At 33.7% G+C, this 21,625-nt stretch overlaps 2 protein-coding genes across 2 annotated transcripts; one reads left to right on the plus strand and one right to left on the minus strand.

The window, feature by feature from the left end:
- The first annotated feature begins 9 nt into the window (after positions 1-9).
- On the plus strand, positions 10-16,534 carry LOC128232359 (retinol dehydrogenase 7-like). The gene is made up of 6 exons (XM_052945868.1): positions 10-397; positions 2,074-2,200; positions 7,458-7,543; positions 8,762-8,944; positions 10,351-10,488; positions 11,009-16,534. The coding sequence occupies exons 1-6, from the start codon at positions 67-69 to the stop codon at positions 11,350-11,352; spliced, it is 1,209 nt and encodes a 402-aa protein (XP_052801828.1). The 5' UTR covers positions 10-66; the 3' UTR covers positions 11,353-16,534.
- Positions 16,535-17,728: 1,194 nt separating this feature from the next.
- On the minus strand, positions 17,729-21,401 carry LOC128230198 (monocarboxylate transporter 4-like). Its single transcript, XM_052942264.1, has 6 exons — positions 21,290-21,401; positions 20,579-20,760; positions 20,251-20,394; positions 19,624-19,774; positions 18,517-19,358; positions 17,729-17,918 (listed from the first exon to the last, which is right to left on the minus strand). Exons 1-6 carry the CDS (start codon positions 21,301-21,303, stop codon positions 17,758-17,760), a joined length of 1,494 nt encoding a protein of 497 aa, XP_052798224.1. The 5' UTR covers positions 21,304-21,401; the 3' UTR covers positions 17,729-17,757.
- Positions 21,402-21,625: the final 224 nt, after the last annotated feature.

Below are 21,625 nucleotides of genomic sequence, written 5' to 3' on the forward strand. Positions count from 1 at the left end.
AAATGGCGGACGACATGCTGTGAATCAAGCGAACACATCTGTTTTTTTGTTTAAAATCTTCTTAGAATGACATTATTTCTTCACTTGTCAACCATGAATTTCGTAGTAGATGACGATGATATTCCTGAAGACGATGTCATTATATTTTCCATACTGTATTCCTGCGTTACAGTCGTATTTGCAATGGCTGTTCTTTCAAAATTCTTGACAAATGAATTTCGATTTGGATTTCGATCAGCACTGAGCTTAGCAGTGTTGTTTTTAGGAGAACCTCTTTGTCAATTCTTTGTGAAAGGTCCATTAGGTGTTGGATGCTTTGCCGCTGGCTGTCTGTTGATTTATTCCATCTTACCAGCCAGCCATCTTCCTGTCGGGAACAAGGCAGTTGTCATCACAGGTTTGTGGGTTTTTTTCATATAAATGTAAGATATGGTGCTATTAATTAGTATAAATCAGACACACCATTATCATCAGTTACATGGATTAAAATCAACTAGTGTGTTAGTTTATACTTCCTAAATGTTAATTTGTTCTCATATTTACAAAATGTTTACATTTGTATTAAACTGTTAGAATTACGGACACTACGGACCATGGACATTACGGACTAGACATTACTGACCAGATTTAGGGACACTACGGACCAGATTTAGGGACATTACAGACCATCTTCGGAATGTTACGGACCATGATTGAAACATTTTTTTTTAAATTAATAACTCATTAGTTTTTAATTTGTTAATAATTACTTGAATATGAGTGCTCAGTATGATGTGATATCTTCCATAAAACTGAGAAAAATCCCGTGAAGTTCGAATAGATCAATGGTTCAATATAAAATCTTGTGAAATACCAAAACGTGTTAAAGACCTATGCACTTATAACAATTATGTGAACAATAATGAACGAAATTTGAAAGATCGGCAGTTAAATCAGTTAAAAGCAACGGAAGAAATATTTTCCAAAACAGTTTATTTCCCAAAATACATCGAGCAGAAATATTTTCCAAAACAGTTTATTTACCAAAATAAATCAAGCATATATTAAATAAACGATGCGTGTTTGTTGCAATTCTTGCAAACTGATGTTTAAAACTGGCAATTTCTGTTGCCTTAATTAGTGTTTATTAGTTATAATTGTACCCGTAATTATCGGCGGTATATTACAAAAGAAACAAACATAATACTGACAACCTTTAATTGGCAATCATAAAAATGTGAAAACCCAATTGTAACGGCGCACTTTCACTGAACCCACGGCTCAATACACAATCTGAGCCAAAATGATAAATGGAACTGTAACCTACCAGTCGGATTGTGTACATGTTGGAAACATTGCAGAAGTGTTCTCGAAAACGGTATCAGTTTCAAGGAAAATATGGATATGTAAATACACACTAGGTAGGTAGGCATATGATAGGCTATGTTTAAATTTCAAGAAACTATCATAATTATAGGTATTACGCTGATTTTCGGCTCGAGTCGAGCGTTTTGGAGCCATCTTGCACTGAAACCAACCATTTGGTCACTGACTGAACCTTTCAGTTAAAACAGATGAAACGGAAAACAAATAAATATGACGATTTTAAGTTTATTTCAGAAAGCAATCGATCACATATGAAAACATTAATATTCACATGTACAATTATAGGATAAACACATATTTCGTTCATTATTATTAAAATTATTATAATATTTTATAAAAATACATTGATGTTTAACATTGGAATTTCCTGGGATTTTTCAGTTATATTAAAGATAATTTTCATACTGAGCACTAATATTCAAGTATTTATTAACAAATTTAAGACCAATGAGTGAATAAATTAAAAAAACAAATGTTTAAAAACATTATAAATGATGGTCCGTAAGTTTCTGAAGATGGTCCGTAATGTCCCTAAATCTGGTCCGTAGTGTCCCTAAATCTGGTCCGTAATGTCTGGTCCGTAATGTCCATGGTCCGTAGTGTCGGTGACGCAACTGTTAAATACAACTTATTTCAATTTTTCTATATTACATGTTAAAGATTATTTTGGTAGAAAAAAGTGAAATTAAATTTGTTTATTTTTTATAGGCTGTGACTCTGGATTTGGAAATGCTCTCGTAAAGAAGTTGGATGCCATTGGAATGCACGTGTATGCTGGATGTTTAGATAAAGATGGACCTGGGGCTGTTTCTCTTAGGCATACCTGCTCTGATAGGTATTCTTATTTTTGTTTATATTCAGTTTGTATAATGTTTGCAATGCCTCAATATGTATATGTCGGGGTAGAACCCACAACATCTAGCGCTGCAGGGGAACACTCCAAATGGTTACTATAAATTCTAGGTCTTATAGCAATGTGGTAGAGTATCCACCTGCTGAGCAAGGGGATCAAGGGTTAGAACCCTGACAGGTGCGCAAGCAATTTTTGATTTCTGTTACATATGTGTTCTCATGCTAGTGTTTCCACCTTAGGCGTTTTGACCAAGGTGTCACGCTGTGCTAAACTTTTGTTCTTTTATCCTGCCATTGTCTTGGCATTTGACAGCTTCTTGTGTATTTGTGTAATGACATGAGTTTTGAAAATCATTATCTCAAATATTGAGTTACATGTGTGTAAAATTTTATGAATTTCACAGAAAATGTTAGAAATTGTGCTTTTTTGAAGTAATATTAGGTTTCAACTACTAAATATGTAGTTTGTTCGAATTCATAATAACATTTTTTGTTTTAATATTCTTTGAAAGCCGAGGAGGGTGCACATTCTGGTGCCATGAGGGCAGAAGGGACACTGCTTCCAAAATTATGACAGGGTGCAGCACCCTCCAAAAACCCTTTAGGCCTAAAAAAAAAATTGTTTGGTTAGGGTTACATCCTTAAAAAAAATAGGTAGGGTAGGTAGGCTTTTTATTTTTTTTTATTTATTTTTTTTATTAGGTTTTATATAAGAATATAATTTTCATCATTGGAGAATGGTGTTAAAGCGGTTTAAACTTAATATTAAAAAGCAATTAAAAAAAAAAACCGAAATATTTATTTATTTATTTTTTTATTTTTTCATTTTTTTTTCAAACTGACTATAAAAACGGTAGGGTCGGCGCCTATTCCGTAGGTAGGGTCAGGTAACCCGAACCAAATGTATTTTTTTTTAGGCCTAAGCTAAAACCATATACAAATGTAGGAAATACAGTTGAGAGTTGTTGCATTTCATAAAAATATCCAAAGATAGGCTAATTAAAATCACACTGTACATATATATATGACGTGTCACATGCAAGACCCACTTTCTTCTCAAAAATCAAGGTCACATGTAAAAGTTTATCGTTATGTAATGTTGCATATATGCATATATGAAGTATAATTGGTCATGTCCAGGCTGTAACTTGTTCATGCTGTAATAACGGATTTTTGAACTATTTGGCACATGTGTTAATTACATAAAGACAATGTCTTATGTGTCATGTGCAAAACCCTTGACCATACTTCAAGGTTCATTGTCAGAGATATTGGCTAATCATGAGTTGATGCATATATGTTTAGAAACTGAGAGGAAAGGCATTCGTTTCTTTCTTCAGGTCAACCTTCATCGGAACTAGCATATCCTCATAGTTTATGTTAGCTCATCTTGAGTATAGGCAAATTAGTTATTGCATAATGGAACTTCGGGGTCATTTATCACTTTCTGTGACAGGTCTTGTTTTCTCAGTGTTCTATTTTGAATAAGTGAACTTTCATCAAGGTGGTATTAAATGTCATTCATTTTGTAAATGATCAGCATATTCTTAATTTTTGTTCAGCATATTCATAATTTTTGGGGACTTTTTTAGACATCGGTTAAAAAAAATGTATTTTCCTAATGGTTCATACAGATTTAAGTTTTAAGTCAGAAACTTGAGTCATCAAACATTAATATCACTGCAAAAATGATAATATGATGAATCTGAGAGTGCTCTTATAAACATTGTCCTGTTTCTGTGCCATTTTAGGAAGAAATTACCATGCCCTTGGCCTTTATCCATACATGTGATAACGTCCCGGACGTCCGGGATTGTCCCGGAAATCGTATCTCTGTCACGGAGTCACGGAGGGTGCATGTTTGTCCCGGAAAGTCATAAAAAAAAAAACGAAAAAAAAAATCTCGGAATCGGAATCGATTATCCTATTTTACCAATGTAAGTCAGCTATTTTGCCTGTCCGGGACACTGGTCGTAAAACACAGGACATGTTGACACTAATCCTTTAATTGGTACGTGTGTCGTCGAGGTCATCGTCAATCACCCGATAATTGATCTATCGGCCTATTGTTGTGCTTAACGAGTGGGGGAGGGTTCTTGTATACAAATTCATTGTTTTCATATGGATTTGTTTGGTCTTATGAATGATAGCTTTAAATTGATGAATTGATATTTTTCACACATTTTACCAACAAACGAGCATGAAGGTAAGTTCAAAGAAAGTGACAAAATGAGTAAAAAAACATAATTAAAACACGGAAAACATCCCATATTCCTTTCAAATTTCAAAGTCGATACATCGTTATACTTTAAACAACTTACGCGTCCATAAGGAATTTTAGTGTTTTGACATTTTTTTTCCGAACTATCGCGTGTATTTTTACGCCGAAATAAAACTGACGATATGGGGTTTACCGGTGGTTATATAGAATGCTTTAATCACGTGACAATGGTAAGTCACGTGATCGCTTTATACAGCCGATTGTTGACATGTCTCTATCAAAATTATATGCATCTCCAAACGGAAAAAAGCTCATCGACTGGAAAATCTTTTTTATCGTCTGAAAATATTATGTGTCATAAATTGCAAACGTTTTAAATGTGATGAAAAAATAAATATTTTGTAACGCATGTTCTCAAAAGCGCGGGAAAACAGGTGCCCGTATAGTTGTTTATTTCCTGTTTTGATGAAACCGAAAGTAGACTGCATATCCTCCTGGTTAGCACTTCATTTAAAGCCTGGGAAAATATCTGGTGGTTTTATTTTTTCAAGAAAATGCAGAAAAAAAACAACCATGTCAAGTAAAAAATACGTCTTGGCAGTCAAAATAGGTACATTTTCCCGACGTTAAAAACGACTAAAATAGCCCCAGATATGCTCTAGAATGCACCACAGACGTTCCCCATTTAAAAAAAATTACGGGGGGGCATGCCCCCGGACCCCCCTAGTGTGCGTTGACATAACGACGAGTGTCCCGGAATCGACCCAAGAAATTATCACATGTATGCCTTTATCAATCCATGAAGAAATTGACTACATTATCTTCTTGTCCTGTATCTGTGACATGAGTTTTGATGAATAGACTTGCAAACTTGGTTTGTACATTGTGTTAGATATCAAATTGCTTTCTTTTGCTCATCTACTAAACTCACTATTTTTGTTGTTCTATAATATCCGTTATATTTACTTCTTTATGAGTTTCTATAAATTATATAAGAAAAATCTGTATGCTAATTAGAAGAAACCATTTTTATACGCCCATCTTACGATGGCCGTATTATGGGAACACCCATGGCGGGCGGGCGGCTCCACAATGTTGTCCGCTCTCTAACTTGAACATTTCTCATCCAATTTCCACCAAACTTCATGAAAGTGTTTGTTGGTGAAATATCTAGGTCAAGTTCGATAACCAGCCAAATCGCTTTAGGCACTCCAGAGTTATGGCCCCCTGAATTTATCAAAATTGGCCATTTTAGCTTTGTCCGCTCTCTAACTTGATCATTTCTCATCCAATTTCCACCAAACGTCATGAAAGTGTTTGTTGGTGAAATATCTAGGTCAAGTTCGATAACCAGCCTGAACTGTGATGGCCCCCTGAATTTATCAAAATTGGCCATTTTAGCTTTGTCTTCTCTCAAACTTGAACAGTTTTTATCCGAATTTCACCAAACTTGCTACTATAAATGTTTGTTGGTATAGATTCTTGGCAAAGTTCTATAACCAGCCAGGCTCTTCAGGATTATGGCCCTTGAATTGGTCAAAATTTGCCATTTTTGCTTTGTCCACTGTCTAATTTTTCATTTATCAAAATCCTATATTAGTATATGCATTTTGGCTAATTGAAATAAGCGACTTAAGCCTGTTAAGCTTATTAAGTTTCAAGAAATTGGGGCCTGGGATTTAGCCAGCTTTTTAAAAGAGTGCTGCAAAAGAGGGGACAGGGTAAATTGTGTCTCATTGAATTTGACAGAAAATGATAGGAATTGGGTTTAAAGTAATATTAGGTTTCAACTGCCAAATATTGAAAGTTTGTTGGTATAATTTATAATAAATGCAAAATAAATATTTAACAGTTTCATTTAATTAGATAAAGACAGAAAAAGATAGGAATTGGGTTTAATTGAAGTAATATTAGGTTTTAACTGCCAAATATTTAAAGTTTGTATGTACATGTATATATAATCCAAACAAAACAAATTTTGAACAGTTTATTTTAATTCTATAAAGGAAAAGGTTGCCCATGCTGGTCTCCATGAGGACAAAAGGGTGCAAGGAAAAGAGGCATGGTGGAGCACCCTTCCATAATTCTTAAGATAAATCCCTGATTGATTTATATTATATAATATATTCCATCGCTTGAACATAGGTATCACTTTAAACTCTCCTAAAAGTCAAGATTCATGTGCTTCTGTCAAGACATAGAAATGTGAACAACTAAGATTCCAAATTATTCATTATTATTCATATGACTTGAACTTTTCCACTTTTGGACCAGTTATAATCCTTTGTCTCAGCTACAATTCCAGCATTTAGACTTATTGATTCTTAGTTTGAGCAGGCTTGTATTAACTCTATATGATGCCTGGACCTGCACTCTTTTTAAGTAAAGATAGTGCAGCTTATTAACTTTTCATGCTGAGCATAAAGCCTTCGTTTTCCGACAGGCAACTTTAACATTTATTTACACTAATCTTAAGAAGCATTAGTTGAAACAGGACGACAGTTATTTGTATTTGCATTTTTTGTGCTTAGTCGTAGCATAAAATTCATGTGCATGTTTCATGATATGGTTTACTTGAAAGTTAGACGTAAACAATATCATGGCACACGCACATGCAATGTTTAATTCATTCTCTTCTCATTGAGCACAATTGAAATACTTTTAAAGTCATATTTTATGCACTCAGGAGTGTGTTTTTTTAAGAACGTTGCACATTTATTTTCCTCTATCAGCATTTTTCAAGTATTTTTTTAAAAATAATAAAAAAATCTTATAATTTCAAACTAAAAATTATGATACCCAAAATGTGAAAAATAAATAAATTGCGCTTTGAACATTTTTGGCATCGTTATTTTTTGTTTGGAATTATATGATTCTTTTTGGATTTTGGAGTTTGAAAATCACGTGCCAGAGCACAAAACCTCCCAAAAATGAAAGCATCATTTTATCCTCCACAGGACCCTTTTTCACTGACAATGTCACTGATGTGAAATGCTTATCACAATACGTTTCTTTACAGAATGCATCTTCTGCAATTAGATGTCACAAAGGATGAGGATATTTCGAAAGCTGTTGAAATTGTGCGCCTTGATGTGGGAAGTGAGGGTAGGTTGTAGAATAAAGTTACTGGTACAAGTCCTTTCACTGCTGAGAACAAAAACATTATACGATGTTAAAAGGACTCACACATGGTTTGTAAAATGCTCATGTACAATTTTTTTTTATATTACCGGTAAGTAATAAAGTGTGGCAAATCATAAAGAGTGTTAAAACTAAGATACTGACAGCTGGAACCCTTCAGCAGATGTTGATATTTGCTCAAATATTGTCTTTCAAGACCGTTACTAACTTGATTGGTTGAATGAAATTATCATGTGATGTTATCAATGTATTTTAAAAATGTCAAAATATCCATATACTGTTGTATAAGTCATTGTGACCTAAGATTAAGGCGAAGGTTTTCTAATGTTTTTCTTGACTTTTGTTTACTGGGGTAGTTTGCATCCCACTTAAACCAAAATATAGCTGAAATTTCAGTATCATAGAGTGTAATAATGATAAAATGAGTGATTTCAGAGGCATAACCAGTAAAACTAATTTTTGGTCTTCAAAGAGAAATCTTGCTATTGCTGAACCTTTGCTTTTACTTTTTAGTTCAAACAAACATTATGTTGTGGTTCCTTTTACAATTGCTGAAAAATTAGCAACCCCATGCCTAAAAAAATATACTTTTAGTTCAGATTACTTACTCTACCTACGGTCAACTTGCAAAATTCCCTTTCAAGTAAAAATAATATAAGTTAAAGGATTAGTAGGTGACCTGATATGGGATATACAGGGCAAAGGAAACAATATCGGGTGAGAGCGAAGCTTGAACCTGAATATGGTCTCCTGCCACCCCGTATATCCCATATTGGGTCACCTACTAACCCTGTAACATATATATCACGTTGACAACCTGTTTGCATGTTTAAATGTTTCATTTATTCATCGGAATAGGAAAATAGACGTCATTTTGGTACGATATAAATTTGGTGACCCAATATGGAAAATGATGGGGTCACCACATGACCAGTCCTGGACCAATGGCGTTGCATCATTTATGTTGGAGGAGTGATATAGCTAAATATCCCTTTCTCAGAGCCCTGGCTCCATTCAACAAATGTAAAAAGACAGCCCAATTATGTCTGCTACAGTGATACAAGATTTAAGTCTCTTTCTTGCACTAATTCTCTATAAAACAGAAACATTGACAGCATTATTTTTTCAGGAATTGCCAATGCCTGTTAAAATACAGCTGCATTGCGGAATATTTATTTTCAGGGCTTTGGGGTCTTGTTAACAATGCCGGCGTGTGCTATTTCTCGGAGCTTGAGATGACCCCTGAACCAATCATGCGGAAAATGTTTGATGTGAACCTGTTTGGAACTGTCAACACCACAAAGGCTTTTCTACCACTCATACGACAGGCAAAGGGCCGGATTGTTGTTGTCTCCAGTGTTCTAGGTATACTATGAATAAAATGTATTATTTTCTGAAAATAAACCAGTATTGTTCTTTTCAACTATTTTGGGAATTGGGAAAATGTGTCATTTTGACTAAAATTGGGATTTCCAAATTTGCCTTAGAATGCTTTAAAAAAAAAAAATAGACAAAAGATTAAAAAATGTGATATTTTTTCTGAAAGAATACAACAAATCTATACAAAATTGGATTGAGTCCATTTTTATGTAAAATTACTAAAAAAAGAAGAGTTTGGTGGAAATTTGTATGCATGGGGTTAATGTTAAAGGGACAAGAGACCAGACTGATGGTTCCAACATAAAAAAATACAGTATTGACTATTCCATTAAAACAAGTCTAGAATTGTTTATACGAGCTTATATTAGGACTATAGTACATCATCTCACATGATAAGAATATTCAGCTGAGTTTACAGGTTTAAAAAAAATTATAATGGTTTTCCTGTTTATATTGTAAAAGCAGGGCTCGACGTTAACTTTTAAATCCGCTGGTCCATTCGGACTAGTAGATATATTTTCTACTGGTCCTGACCTAATATCCACTAGTCCTGACCAAATTGATACTTTTTGATGATATGATTTTAATTCTTTGCCTGTGAAGGTTTATTATATACACACATGATGAAAATAATAGTGAGCTTTTAATTTTAATATAAAACTTTAACTGGTTAACATTACAACAATGAAACAATAGTATGAGGATTGACTAGAATATACGTTGGATTATCAGGCAGCAATAAAAGATATTTAGTACATATCTGACTTGAATGTACATTAAAATTTGTCAATCACATTAGCAAATGGCTTTAATTTACTATGCATACGATAAATACTTAAAAACCAAATTCAATGCTATAAATATGGACGAAATGATTTGCTAAAATAAGTTATTGGAATTTTACATCGTAATAAAGATTGACCTAATTCCGATGATTTCACAGCTATCGTAAACTGTTCTGTGCTGATTACTTCCGGTCGCAGATGTAACGCATGCGCAAGGGAATGTAAATAAAAACAACGAATGCTGCTTGAACTGCATTTATTTGTTGGATTATACATATTGTCAGATTTAGTCAGGGATCGTGCTTAACATTTCTGATTAAATTATTTCTTCTTGGAAATTTCACTGGTCCAGTCGGACTAGCCAGAACTGGTTTCTACTGGTCCGGACCATGAATCTGGTGGTCCCGGACCAGCGTTAATGTCGAGCCCTGTAAAAGTCAAGTGTTTTAAAAAGTACCTTTAATCCTGACTGGTTCACTGCTCTCCATAAAAAGTACCTTTAATACTGACTGGTACACTACTCTCCATAAAAAGCCCCAACTTTCCTTGCTATTCCAACCATTTAGATGTACATGTACTTACATCTGTTTTCCATGTACATTTTAGGAAGAATCTCATTTGAAGGCTATGGTGCTTACGGGATGGCGAAGCATGCTTTAATGGCGTTTTCCGACACGTTACGACAGGAGATGAAGAAGTGGAGCGTCAATGTGTCAATCATAGAACCAACCGGATATAGGACAGGTGATTATAATGTTAATGTAATGTTACCGATTGTTATGAATGTTTTCATTTTGAGAAATAATTAGCTCGTCTGATTTTTGAAAACTTGTCGTAACTTGATTGTCGTCTTTGTCATCGGAGGCGTTGGTTAAGCTAAGCATTAAGGTCACTTACATGGAAACTATCAAAGCTATCACTTTGAAACTTGGGGAACTTGTTCATCTAATACATTTCTTAACATTGTACCCTAAAGATACAGAGTCTCACCTGATATTTTGGGTGAAAAAACATGAATTTTGATGGATTTTGAGAATTGGACATAGCTTTTTCATTTTTTTTAAATTTATTTCAAATGTTCTCACAGAATATAAATAGATAATGCCTTCAATACATCAAATGGGTTTTCGAGTCACACATTCTGAGGGGTAGGGGGGAGGGTGTGGGATATTTTAGTATTTTTGGACTTTGAAATTTTTAGCTAGTCTGATTTTTTAAGTTAAGCAGTGCTTCTTAGCCATAATTTTTGACAAACATATTTCAGGAAATGTTGCAGAAACCACACTAAAAGGTAGAAAAGAAGAAATATGGGAGAAGTTAGATGAAAATGCCAAGGCAACATACGGGCTTGATTATTTAGACGAAATATACAGCAGCCTAATGGAACAGTGCAAAACTTTCCCGGACGATTTAACTCCAGTGGTGCGTGCAATGAGAAGTGGGCTCCTCTCCAAGCGCCCGAAAGAGCGATACCCATGTGGTGCGGGTGCTGATATTTTTACGTATGTGATGAATTTACTACCAATTTGGTGGGGAGACACAATTTCGTTAGCAATGTCACCCATTCCAAAATCCTCTCACCCGGCGGCACTTCGCAATGATCAATAAAACCATTATTTTCTTTTGTGTTAAGAAATATAAAAAGTATTTGGTATTGTTGCTGTCTTTGTTACTATTTATTTTTATTTAAGTTTTGATTTATACTTTGGAATAATGTTTATCCATTTTTAAATGGAAATTAAAAGTTAAAAAAAATGATTGCTATTTAAGTTCAATAAGGTGCATGCAGGTTTTACGTTAATAATTTTGTTTGTCAATGAGATTACTGAATATATTGTTGTTGTTTTCAAGTAATTTTTCTTATGTCATGGAATGTATGTGGTTGTTTGATAAAACGTTTTAATTACCATAGTATACTGGCATTTTTATGTCCATAATATTTGTTTATGAACCATTTCCAGTAAGCTTTTATTTACAGCTTACTACACTATTAGCTCATTTGTTTTCTAGGAAAGAAGTTTTGAGGTATCATTATAGTCTTAGTGTCTTTGTTGTCAGAGCACAAAATTTTTAATCTTCACTAGAATTTAAAAAAAAAGTGTTAATGATATTCAAATGAAACTTGGTTCACATGTTGACAGAAAAAAATTACACATGTACCGGTATGTTAAGGCCCATAACTCTTGCTGTAATATATTATGAGTTTATCCCCTTTTTTCCTCTGAAAAAGAACAGTTGAGCGTTGAAAATTACTAAGACACTCTTGTTTCATCATGTTACAATGATGTTTATGTGTTTGTAATGAAGTGATGGTAAAACAAACATAATTATGTTATGTTACCTGTACATATAATTATATGTGTTCACATCTTTTTAGGCATTTAATTAATAGTAATAATAACATTGTGATTAGTCATTACATCTGCAATATCCTTATTTAAAACATGAAATTAATGTATATCTTTATTGTAACTGAACAGTGTTATACATTCTAGTCTGCACCACATGTTTGTCTCCCTATATTGATTCATGGTTTAGTGATTTGTCCTGTTTTTAAACAAATATTCTAGGTGTCATAATGGCTTTAGTTTTGTCATTGGCCACAAAGCTTATTCACAGTTAAAATTATTCAAATAGAACTGAATGCACATGGACATTTCATCATCTTAATGCAATTACTCAATATCTGCTTCTATTTCTAAATTAAATTAATGAGTTATTGCACTAAGGTGATGATATGTATCCCATAACTCTGATTTTATCAATTATGAGTTATGCCCCTTTTGGCTGAAAACAAAAACAAATTTCAGACAAGAATTGGCATGTGATTGCAGTGCACTTGTTTAAAGATAATCATTTGAAGCGATGTTAGCCATAGAGCAAAATAGTTCAGCACTTTCTAATCTTCAATTATGTTAAATGACAAAATTTCACAGGCCATAGATCAAGTTTTATCATGGAGCGAATTACAAGTCGATTATTCCGTATCATCTAGGAATACATAATTCAGTCTCAAAATATTACTTATTTTACTAACATCTTTACATTTAGTTTTATATTCATTAGAGAAAATGTATGTATTATTCACTTGAAGTTCAAAGTTTTTTTAATATTACTAAAATCTGAATTTGGAACAAGCTTTTTTTTCAGAGGGGTAGGGGGGTATTTTTTATAAAAAAAATAATGGGGGGGATGACGGGCCCGAACTGTGTAGATTTTCTTATTTTCATTGGAACTTTGATTTTTTAGCTACATTAAACAGTTTTCTTGTTGAGGTGGATAATAAAGATGTTTACATGTTATAGAAGGCAAGGAAGATTGTCTTACCTAAATTATAAGATCTTGGTGTTTGGATGGATGATGTCAATGTGTAGTTTTATTTTTTTAGCTGTTGAATGGATGATGTTGTGTTTTATTTTTAGCTGTTGAATGGATGATGTCAGTGTTGTTTTTTTTAGCTGTTGGATGAATGATGTCCGTGTTGTTCTATTTTTAGCTGTTGAATGGATGATGTCAGTGTTTTATTTTTCGCTGTTGGATGAATGATGTCAGTGTTGTTTTATTTTTAGCTGTTGAATGGATGAAGTTGTTTTGTTTTACTTTTAGCTGTTTAATGGATGATGTCGTTTTGTTTTAGTGTTTGTTATACTATTGTTATCATTTATTAATTTCTCCACATATAACTTCAGCTTACAAATATTTCTATAAGTTGCATAAAAGGCCTGACAGAAAGATTTGACAAGGTTTTTCGAGAGTCACATTTATCTTTAATTTAACACACAAAGTAATCATCAATTACTTAGTAGTTGTTTTTTTTTGTGCCCATATTGCAAACATTTTTGTTTTTCATTTATATATAAATAATTTTATGGAAATATAAATTAGTAACATATGATTACAGTATCATACACAGGTCTAATTGATGACTAATTAACTGTTCAGGTCAAAATTCCTTTCAGAAAATATTGTCCCATTTGTTTCCATATTTGAATCTTTTCCAGTTCCATTATGATGATGTTCTTGAATTGTTGGCCTATTTTATTAACAGATTTTTTGCATGAGTATCGATTTCTGTTATTTTTTTGTGTTTGATACAGATTTTAAAGCTGCAGTCTCACAGATTGAACGTGTTGACAAATTTATTTATTATTTGTCTTAGACTGAGCCAATTTATATGAAAATGCATGGAAACCAGACTGCTGACAAAAAGTCAGATCGCAGGTTTTCATAGATTTGTTCAAATTTGATGTTTTATATATTTTTCTTAACTGTTAGTAACGCATTTAGCCATAAAACATCAATTTTCAACGGAAATATGAAAATCTGCAAACTGATCTTTTATCAGCAGTATTATATCACTGGTTTGCAGATACATACGCAAAATTGGCTCATTCCAAGCCAAAAAATAAAAAAGTTGCTAAAACAGTAAATCTGTGAGAGTGCAGCTTTAACAGTCGTCTTGATATGTATTCTCACAATTGAAGTGTTCACTTAGTTTGTTTACATTAAATATTTTCATTAAAATGTACCTTCAAAGGTGCTCATGATGGCCCATAAGTATATCTTGGATGATTCAGGTTTTAATGCCAGACACGCACTTTTTCATTGAAATGAAGAAGATTCAAAATGAAAAATAATTGGATATTTATTTTACATATAGGTAATCAGCAAGTAATATCCTTACAAATTGAAGTAATAACCCACTAAAACTGGGTCACCCAAAGACTGTATTTTGAGAAAAGTACTTAAATTTCCCAATTTTTGCTCTAAATGAAGTGTCTGTAGTAAAATGGTCCATCTTTACAAAACTGTTTGTTCTTAGTGGATGCTTCAGTAACTCTACTTTTCGAAACTGTTGGTCTAAGTGTGATAGTACAGGTCCAGGGCTCTAGTGGTACAGTTTACATGAGAACCCATTCAGTCTATTTACCTTTTTGCTTTTGCTGTGATGGTCACCGAAAATGGCATTTTAAACAGGTTGCTCTTTGCTTTTCTTTGTCTGGTATAACATGAAAAAGCAACACACAGCAATGTGTAGACTTTGCATAAAAGTTATTGACATCAGTTCAATGGATGAGTCTGCCCTGAAATCCAACACAGTCGTCAAAACACAAGATAAAACTGCCTATCAAATAAAATTCCTTGAAATCTACTTAAAATTGCCTTGAATATCTTTCCAGCTTGGCTGTATGAACCCTGTTAGCAGGAATGCCAATGGCACGATCAAACAGAAAGCCTATTCGTACATTAGATACCTTAAATCCAACTGCAACTCGTACTGATACAAGTAGCTTCACGTACAAGACCAGTGTGGTTTCTCAACCTCTTCACTCTGTTTATATTACTGTGATTTGTCCACAGACTCAATGCCCCCCCCCCCCCCCCCACACACACACAGAAAGAAATGATGAATAAAAGCCAGTTGGTTGCTTCTGGTTGTTTCTGTATTTGTTGTTAGTATTGACTCTCCAGTTTGCGTCCAAACTGTAAGGAGAGCCCTCTAAGGAGCTTCTGAAAATAGTCAGTTTGCCTCTGGGCAGAATTCTTCATCCAATTGATTAATGAAGGCCTAAAGTGGCCTCTTAACCTGCTGAAATGGTTTCAGCTGCCTGGCCCCAATATCAAAGGGGCACGAAGTATTTTCGTATTATATGGGCCAGGTATATCCCATCCCTAATTAATTATCTGCTATGAATATCACTGAGTGAATTTCACATACAAGACATTTCTGAAGCTCCACCAAAATAGATCTCGAAAAGTGATTTGAATAAAACAGGTTAGTTAGGTAGATAGGTATTTTTTTTTTGGGGGGGGGGGTGGGAATTATTTTATTGTCAGGAAATCAACACTGTGGAATAAAACTCTTTCACCCTGTAGAAATATGAGCGTTACATGGTTTATATTTCAAAAAGTAATAAAGGATATTTTTCTTTTATTTTTTGTTTTACAGAAGAATTCATTAGAGTTGGAACTTAGATATAGGGTTGGTCAGGTAAATGGAACCATAACATTGTTTTTGTTTGGTCTAAATAAAAAACCATGCTTTTACATGTAGTGAAACTGTTTTATCATAACTGCTCTGTATTCTTATGTAATGCATGTGCTGATGAATAAGTTTCATGTTTTAATTTACATATATCTTATATTTGACTAGACAGTTTAACAAACTGTGTCACCTTAAGACGCTTAAGTATTCTCGTTATCTTTGATTGTTTTTTGCTTTGAACAACATCTTTATGACTTGTGTTCTTTTTTTCGCAAACAATGCAAACTTTATATCAATGCAAATTTATATTATTATATGGTTAATCACATTCATTTTTGTAATTTTCAAATTTATTTATATTTGCTGCTGCACAATTTTAAGCATGAATCTGTTTGATTTCTTTGTATATCCATAAGTCTATCCTTTTACGCATGGAAAAGATGCTAATTTATTAAATAAAATGAAATGATGGTTTTTCCGATGTAAATTCATCAAAAAGTTTTTGTTACCTAAAATACCTTTCTTTGATAAGATCATGTCTCAGTTTGTCCAGTTATGGTACTTCTATTGTTGTTACAGATTTATGTTGTTTAATTTTCAAAATAAAATTGATGCATTGTTTTCCTTTCTGCATGACATTGTACCGATTGCTTTGATTGTAATAAACTATGAAGCAAGTAAGTGGGTGACTGCTTTAATTGTAATAAACTATAAAGCAAATTGTTGACAGATGGCTTTGATTGTAATAAACTATGAATCAAGTAATTGACCAATGGCTTTGATTGTAATAAACTATAAAGCAAGTTGTTGACCAATGGCTTTGATTGTAATAAACTATAAATCAAGTTGTTGACCGATGGCTTTGATTGTAATAAACTATGAATCAAGAAATTGACCGATGGCTTTGATTGTGAAAACATATGAAGCAAATTTGTGAACTGTGGCTTTGATTGTCATAAACTAGGAAGCAAGTTGGTGATAAATGGTTTTGATTGTAACAAACTACTAGTATAAATCAAGTTGTTGACCAATAACTTTGATTGTAATAATCTACTAGTATGATTTTTATCGAAATGAACCTCGAATGTATGCCGGTACATCAGTTAAAGTAGTTCGTAAAAATTTGAATAATATCATTAATTAAATATAGTGTTTAAGCTTGTATTTATTGATCTAAGTTTAAATTGATTGCCAGTGAAGTGTATTATTGCAAAGATAATTTAGATTCTCAAGAACTGAGTCATTAAGTTTAATTGCTAAATTAAACTACTACACGATCGGCTTGATGCGGACTTTAAGTCGACCAATTTCTGACCATGTAAACCATCCATATTTATCCGAGGTTATTTTCAATAAAAAGGTCGCGGAGCTCCGAATGTTTGTTCAATAGCAAGCTCGTCCGGAGACACTTTTGGGGTTGGTACGAACGATAAAAGGTCAAGGTCGCTGCGTTTATCCAGATACGTAGAATTAAACATACCCAAACATCCTGCTAACCAAAGAAAAAAACATGGTATCGTGGCATAGAGGCGTTTTTAGTTGTTTATGTATATCGGTTAGAGTCATTATCAGCGTACAAGCAGCTGTTTTACAGACTGCTCAAAAAGTAATGTATTTAATTATATGACTGATATTCTTCAGGCTGTGGAAGTCGGGATAAACGTTGATCCAGTTATCAAGCTATTGCACTACACATAAAGAGTTCGTGCGTTAGTTCATTTATACTCGCACTTGGGACCGCCACAAGATATAAAGAGCAGCAGCCAATCATAAGTTGTTTATTCTTTGGATATAGCAAAGTTAGTCGACTTTAACTTAGCTAATACGGGTTGTTTTATGAAGAAAACTCAACTGTTTTGTTTTTTTTGAATGAGTCTGTGTTTGTACCAAAGCTTTTTTATTTTCATTAAACGTATGCAATAACCATTATACCTGCAAAATGAAGATATAAGGATTGAAATTTTTGCTTGTATACTAAACACACAATACAAATTTCTATGGCGACAAAACTATCCGCCAACATCAAATTACGTCACAATAAGTTCAGTATTGGTCACGTGCTTTCTTAGTTTGGCCTCAGATCGTTCGTACTGCAGGGCTATTGCAAGAACCACAAATCCAACAGCAATAGCTGATGCGGCACTGACTAGTGGGTAGGTGTAGCTATTCGTGGTATCACGTATATATCCTGGAATGTGAAAAGCAACAATATTATGGTCAGAAATTCTAATGTAAGGTAATATGTATATATTTATATTGTCGTGCATTCATATTGTGAATGTGCAAATGGTTAAATATAAGCATTTTAACTCGTATGACAAACTGACCCGGATATAAAGTAATCAAAGACAATCCTCAGAGCTAAAATTCACAAACGGATTGAGTCTGATTTTGTGAGGTAGGCTCGGAAAAAGTTAATTCATAAGAGTTTCAAAATATTTTTAATAAAATAACATTAATAAAATATATCGGCTTTTTTATAGTAAAACAAGTTATCTTACTCTACTTACTTACTCTTGCTTAAGCAAGTTTACAACAACATTTAATAAGTCAGTTTTGGTAATTGAATCAGAATATCAGATATTTCCACTGAAGACCTTAATAAATATGGGCCCTGTACAACACACTTTCCATTTTTGGATATGCTGTTGTTTACATTAATTGATATAACATATCTTGATCAATAGCATGATAATTCAAAATTATCTACAAGATATTACTTTTATCAATGATGGACCGTGAATTTCATCTCCTGTGTTTTGATTCTTACTCAACGCTTCACTTACCACTGAGAGGTCCAACAGCCATAAATCCAATTCCATTTAGCGTAAACAACATACCAACTGCATTAGATAAATCTGCGGTGCCAACTAGGTCAATGGTAGTGGCACCAAGCGCTGAAATACACATCCCGCTTCCCAGTGCAATTAGGCATGTTACTGAGATCATAAGCGATAACGAAGCCACCAAAGGCATAAACGCAGTTCCTATAGCACTCAAAAGTAATGCTAACATTGGTACTCCAAGAATTGGCATGCTAGGTATTTTCAAAAGTAGTCCCGGGCATATGCGTCCAAGCGCACTGAAAACATTGAACATTAGCAAAGCAAAGATAGCATTCTTCATTGAAAATCCCCTACTAACGAAAATATCAACTATAAAAATTACAGGAACATTGAGTGCTGGCATTGCAAAGGAAAAGCTGACACAATACATCATAAATACTTTGTTCCGTATTAGAGATAACAAACTATCTTTAATGATCAACTTCGTTTCTGTTGTTTTTTTATTGCTTTCACCGTTTCCTCGATTTTTACCCCACGTGGTTTCAAGCTTTTCAATTATCACAATGTTTGTGTTATGTTCCGTATTAATTGTGCTTGTGAGAGCTTCATGTTGAATATTATTCTGATGTGCTTGCTGTGTCCTTTGTGAGATTTCTGTGTTATAAGATGTTATTTCCTTCATATGAAATGCAGGATTATCATGTGTTTCTTTTGCTGGCGCGTTCGTCGATTTCTTTTCCTTATGTGGTTTATTATCAGATGACCAAAGTATCATTAGCGCTATGTTGTTCAGTAACACTCCGCCCAGTATCATGAAAATTCCCGGAAGGCCGTATTGTTCACTGAAAAACATAAAAGATATCAGCAAATGTGTTTTAGCCGATACTACATTAAATTTTTGCATCATTATGTTAAATAATTTTTATGATAAAATCAGTTGATTATTGGATACTAAAAAGCTTTAAGATTCTGGTGATATTTCAAACTCCAAGCATTCTTACTTCCCCTGCTAGTCGGGTTAGATCATTTCGTAGGATATTCGCGATACACATGATGGTTTAAAGCATATTAACATGCGAAATGCTGCTGCTTAATAGTAAAACATACTCAAGGTATGCAATGATGTAAGGATATATAATCCCACCAACACCGGAGCCCGTTGAAAGCACAGACATAACAATTCTGTTTAGGTTGCTGCCTTCAAAATGTTTTCCGGTAATAGAAATTGTCCCAATAACTATAGGTGACATTCCGGCCCCTGCAATATTTTCATGTATTATCGATAATAAACTCAAACTTGTGTCTTATAATATTGAACATAATGATTGTGTTTGAAAGAGATACCCGCATGCAAAATTCCAATTGGAACGCAATTTTCCATTGAAAATATGGACGGTTTATAATGTCGGAATTCTTCACATTTAACTACACAGCAAGTTGATCGTGTAGTTATTTCAATTCAGCAGTTAGACTTAAGCACTTTTCACTAGGGAATCTTAACTATTTATGCAAAAAAACACTTCATTTGGAATCAATTTGAATTTTGTAATACATAGAACCCTTTAAAACAGTACAATTCATAAATAATCAACTACTTATATTGATGCACCGCCATACTTCAGAGGATGTTTGTGACGGACAATTGCCGAGGTGTTCTGACTGTTGAACTTCAATATTTAGTTAAATAACTTTGATCGAAAAATGGATATATTGTCTTCTAAAAGTTTATCTAACCTAATAGCACGCCAAGTGAAATCACCAATACAAAAACGGACGTAGCGAATACAGATGAAAACATTCCGATAAATATAATCAAAGAGCCAACAATTCCGACTGTTCTTTCATTCATTCGGTGAATAAGAATGCCTGATATGAACCCTGAAACGATAAACAAAAGATGAAAGTGTATCACTCCCAACGTATCTATACGACTGATTTGTTAAATGTTTACCATTAATGATTCGTATATCACAGATGTAACAACAAATATTGACCTTTTGAAGAAATTGTAATACTTTTAGACGTTTTCAAGAATAAACAAAGACTTGATCATCCAACTTACCAGAGCAAAGAAGTACTCCACCACAAGTCGACTGAACGATGGCTGTTTCAGCTCTTGATGCGCCAAATCTGTTCATAATTGGCACAAACAGGGCAGCAAATGAATAGAACATGCCAATGTTGATTACCGCTAGGATGTAGGTAGCACCAAACACCAACCATTTGTGACATCCGTCTTTCCGTCTGAATCGAATCGAAAGTTATTGCATCATAAATATGCACGTGTGTAAATCAATTACGTTAACACATGGTCGTAAACGAGTACAGCGTGTGTGGTGTTGGGCTGGGGGCATTGGGTATGTCCAAGTTATCTTGAATGTTAAAATATATGAAGAAAAATATGTGCGTGAAAATCACCAACATGTACTACTACGCTTAAATGAGCAGCACTTTCTCGAAGGTGATCAAACAACCCCCAAACCACATTTAAACCTGTTAGCATCCAGCTTTTGGGTGCGGGGAGGGAAGTGGAAGGTCACTTATTTAAAGTTTCGAACCCTTGTTTTATCACGCTTTATGTCAACATCTGGACCCGCCTCAATTAAGGTTTTAGTATTTTGAAACGTATTGTAAGTTTGAAACTTAATACAAAGAAATGCGGACGCCTAACACCAAACAGTTAATTTAAAAGATGTTTTACAAAGCAACTAGTTTTATGTCAAAAAAATGTAACAACTAATTAATGATAACAATGAAATGAATTAAAACTTACTTCTGATTATCCATATTGTAAGCTACACCGCGCCGGTCATTGGTCGCTATATTTGCATAAATATACTAAGCGTCTATTCTAAGTTATATTGTGAGTCTTCATTCTAATCATGGGTCAAGTAAGCTTAGTTTTGACTATTAATTAGGCATCCAAATTTTACCTACTGATGATATTTATTTTTATCACGTACGGATGAAATGTTAAGTCATATAATTAAGAATATAATGCGCTATCATGGGAGGGTGCCCTATCTATAAACAAAAACGGTCACAACATTGTTGGTATGTGAGGGATTACGGTAATATTGTATATAATGTGTTTGTTACAGTTAATTGG

The sequence above is a fragment of the Mya arenaria genome, chromosome 4 (assembly GCF_026914265.1).
Source record: "Mya arenaria isolate MELC-2E11 chromosome 4, ASM2691426v1".
In the NCBI taxonomy this organism is placed as follows: Eukaryota; Metazoa; Mollusca; class Bivalvia; order Myida; family Myidae; genus Mya; species Mya arenaria.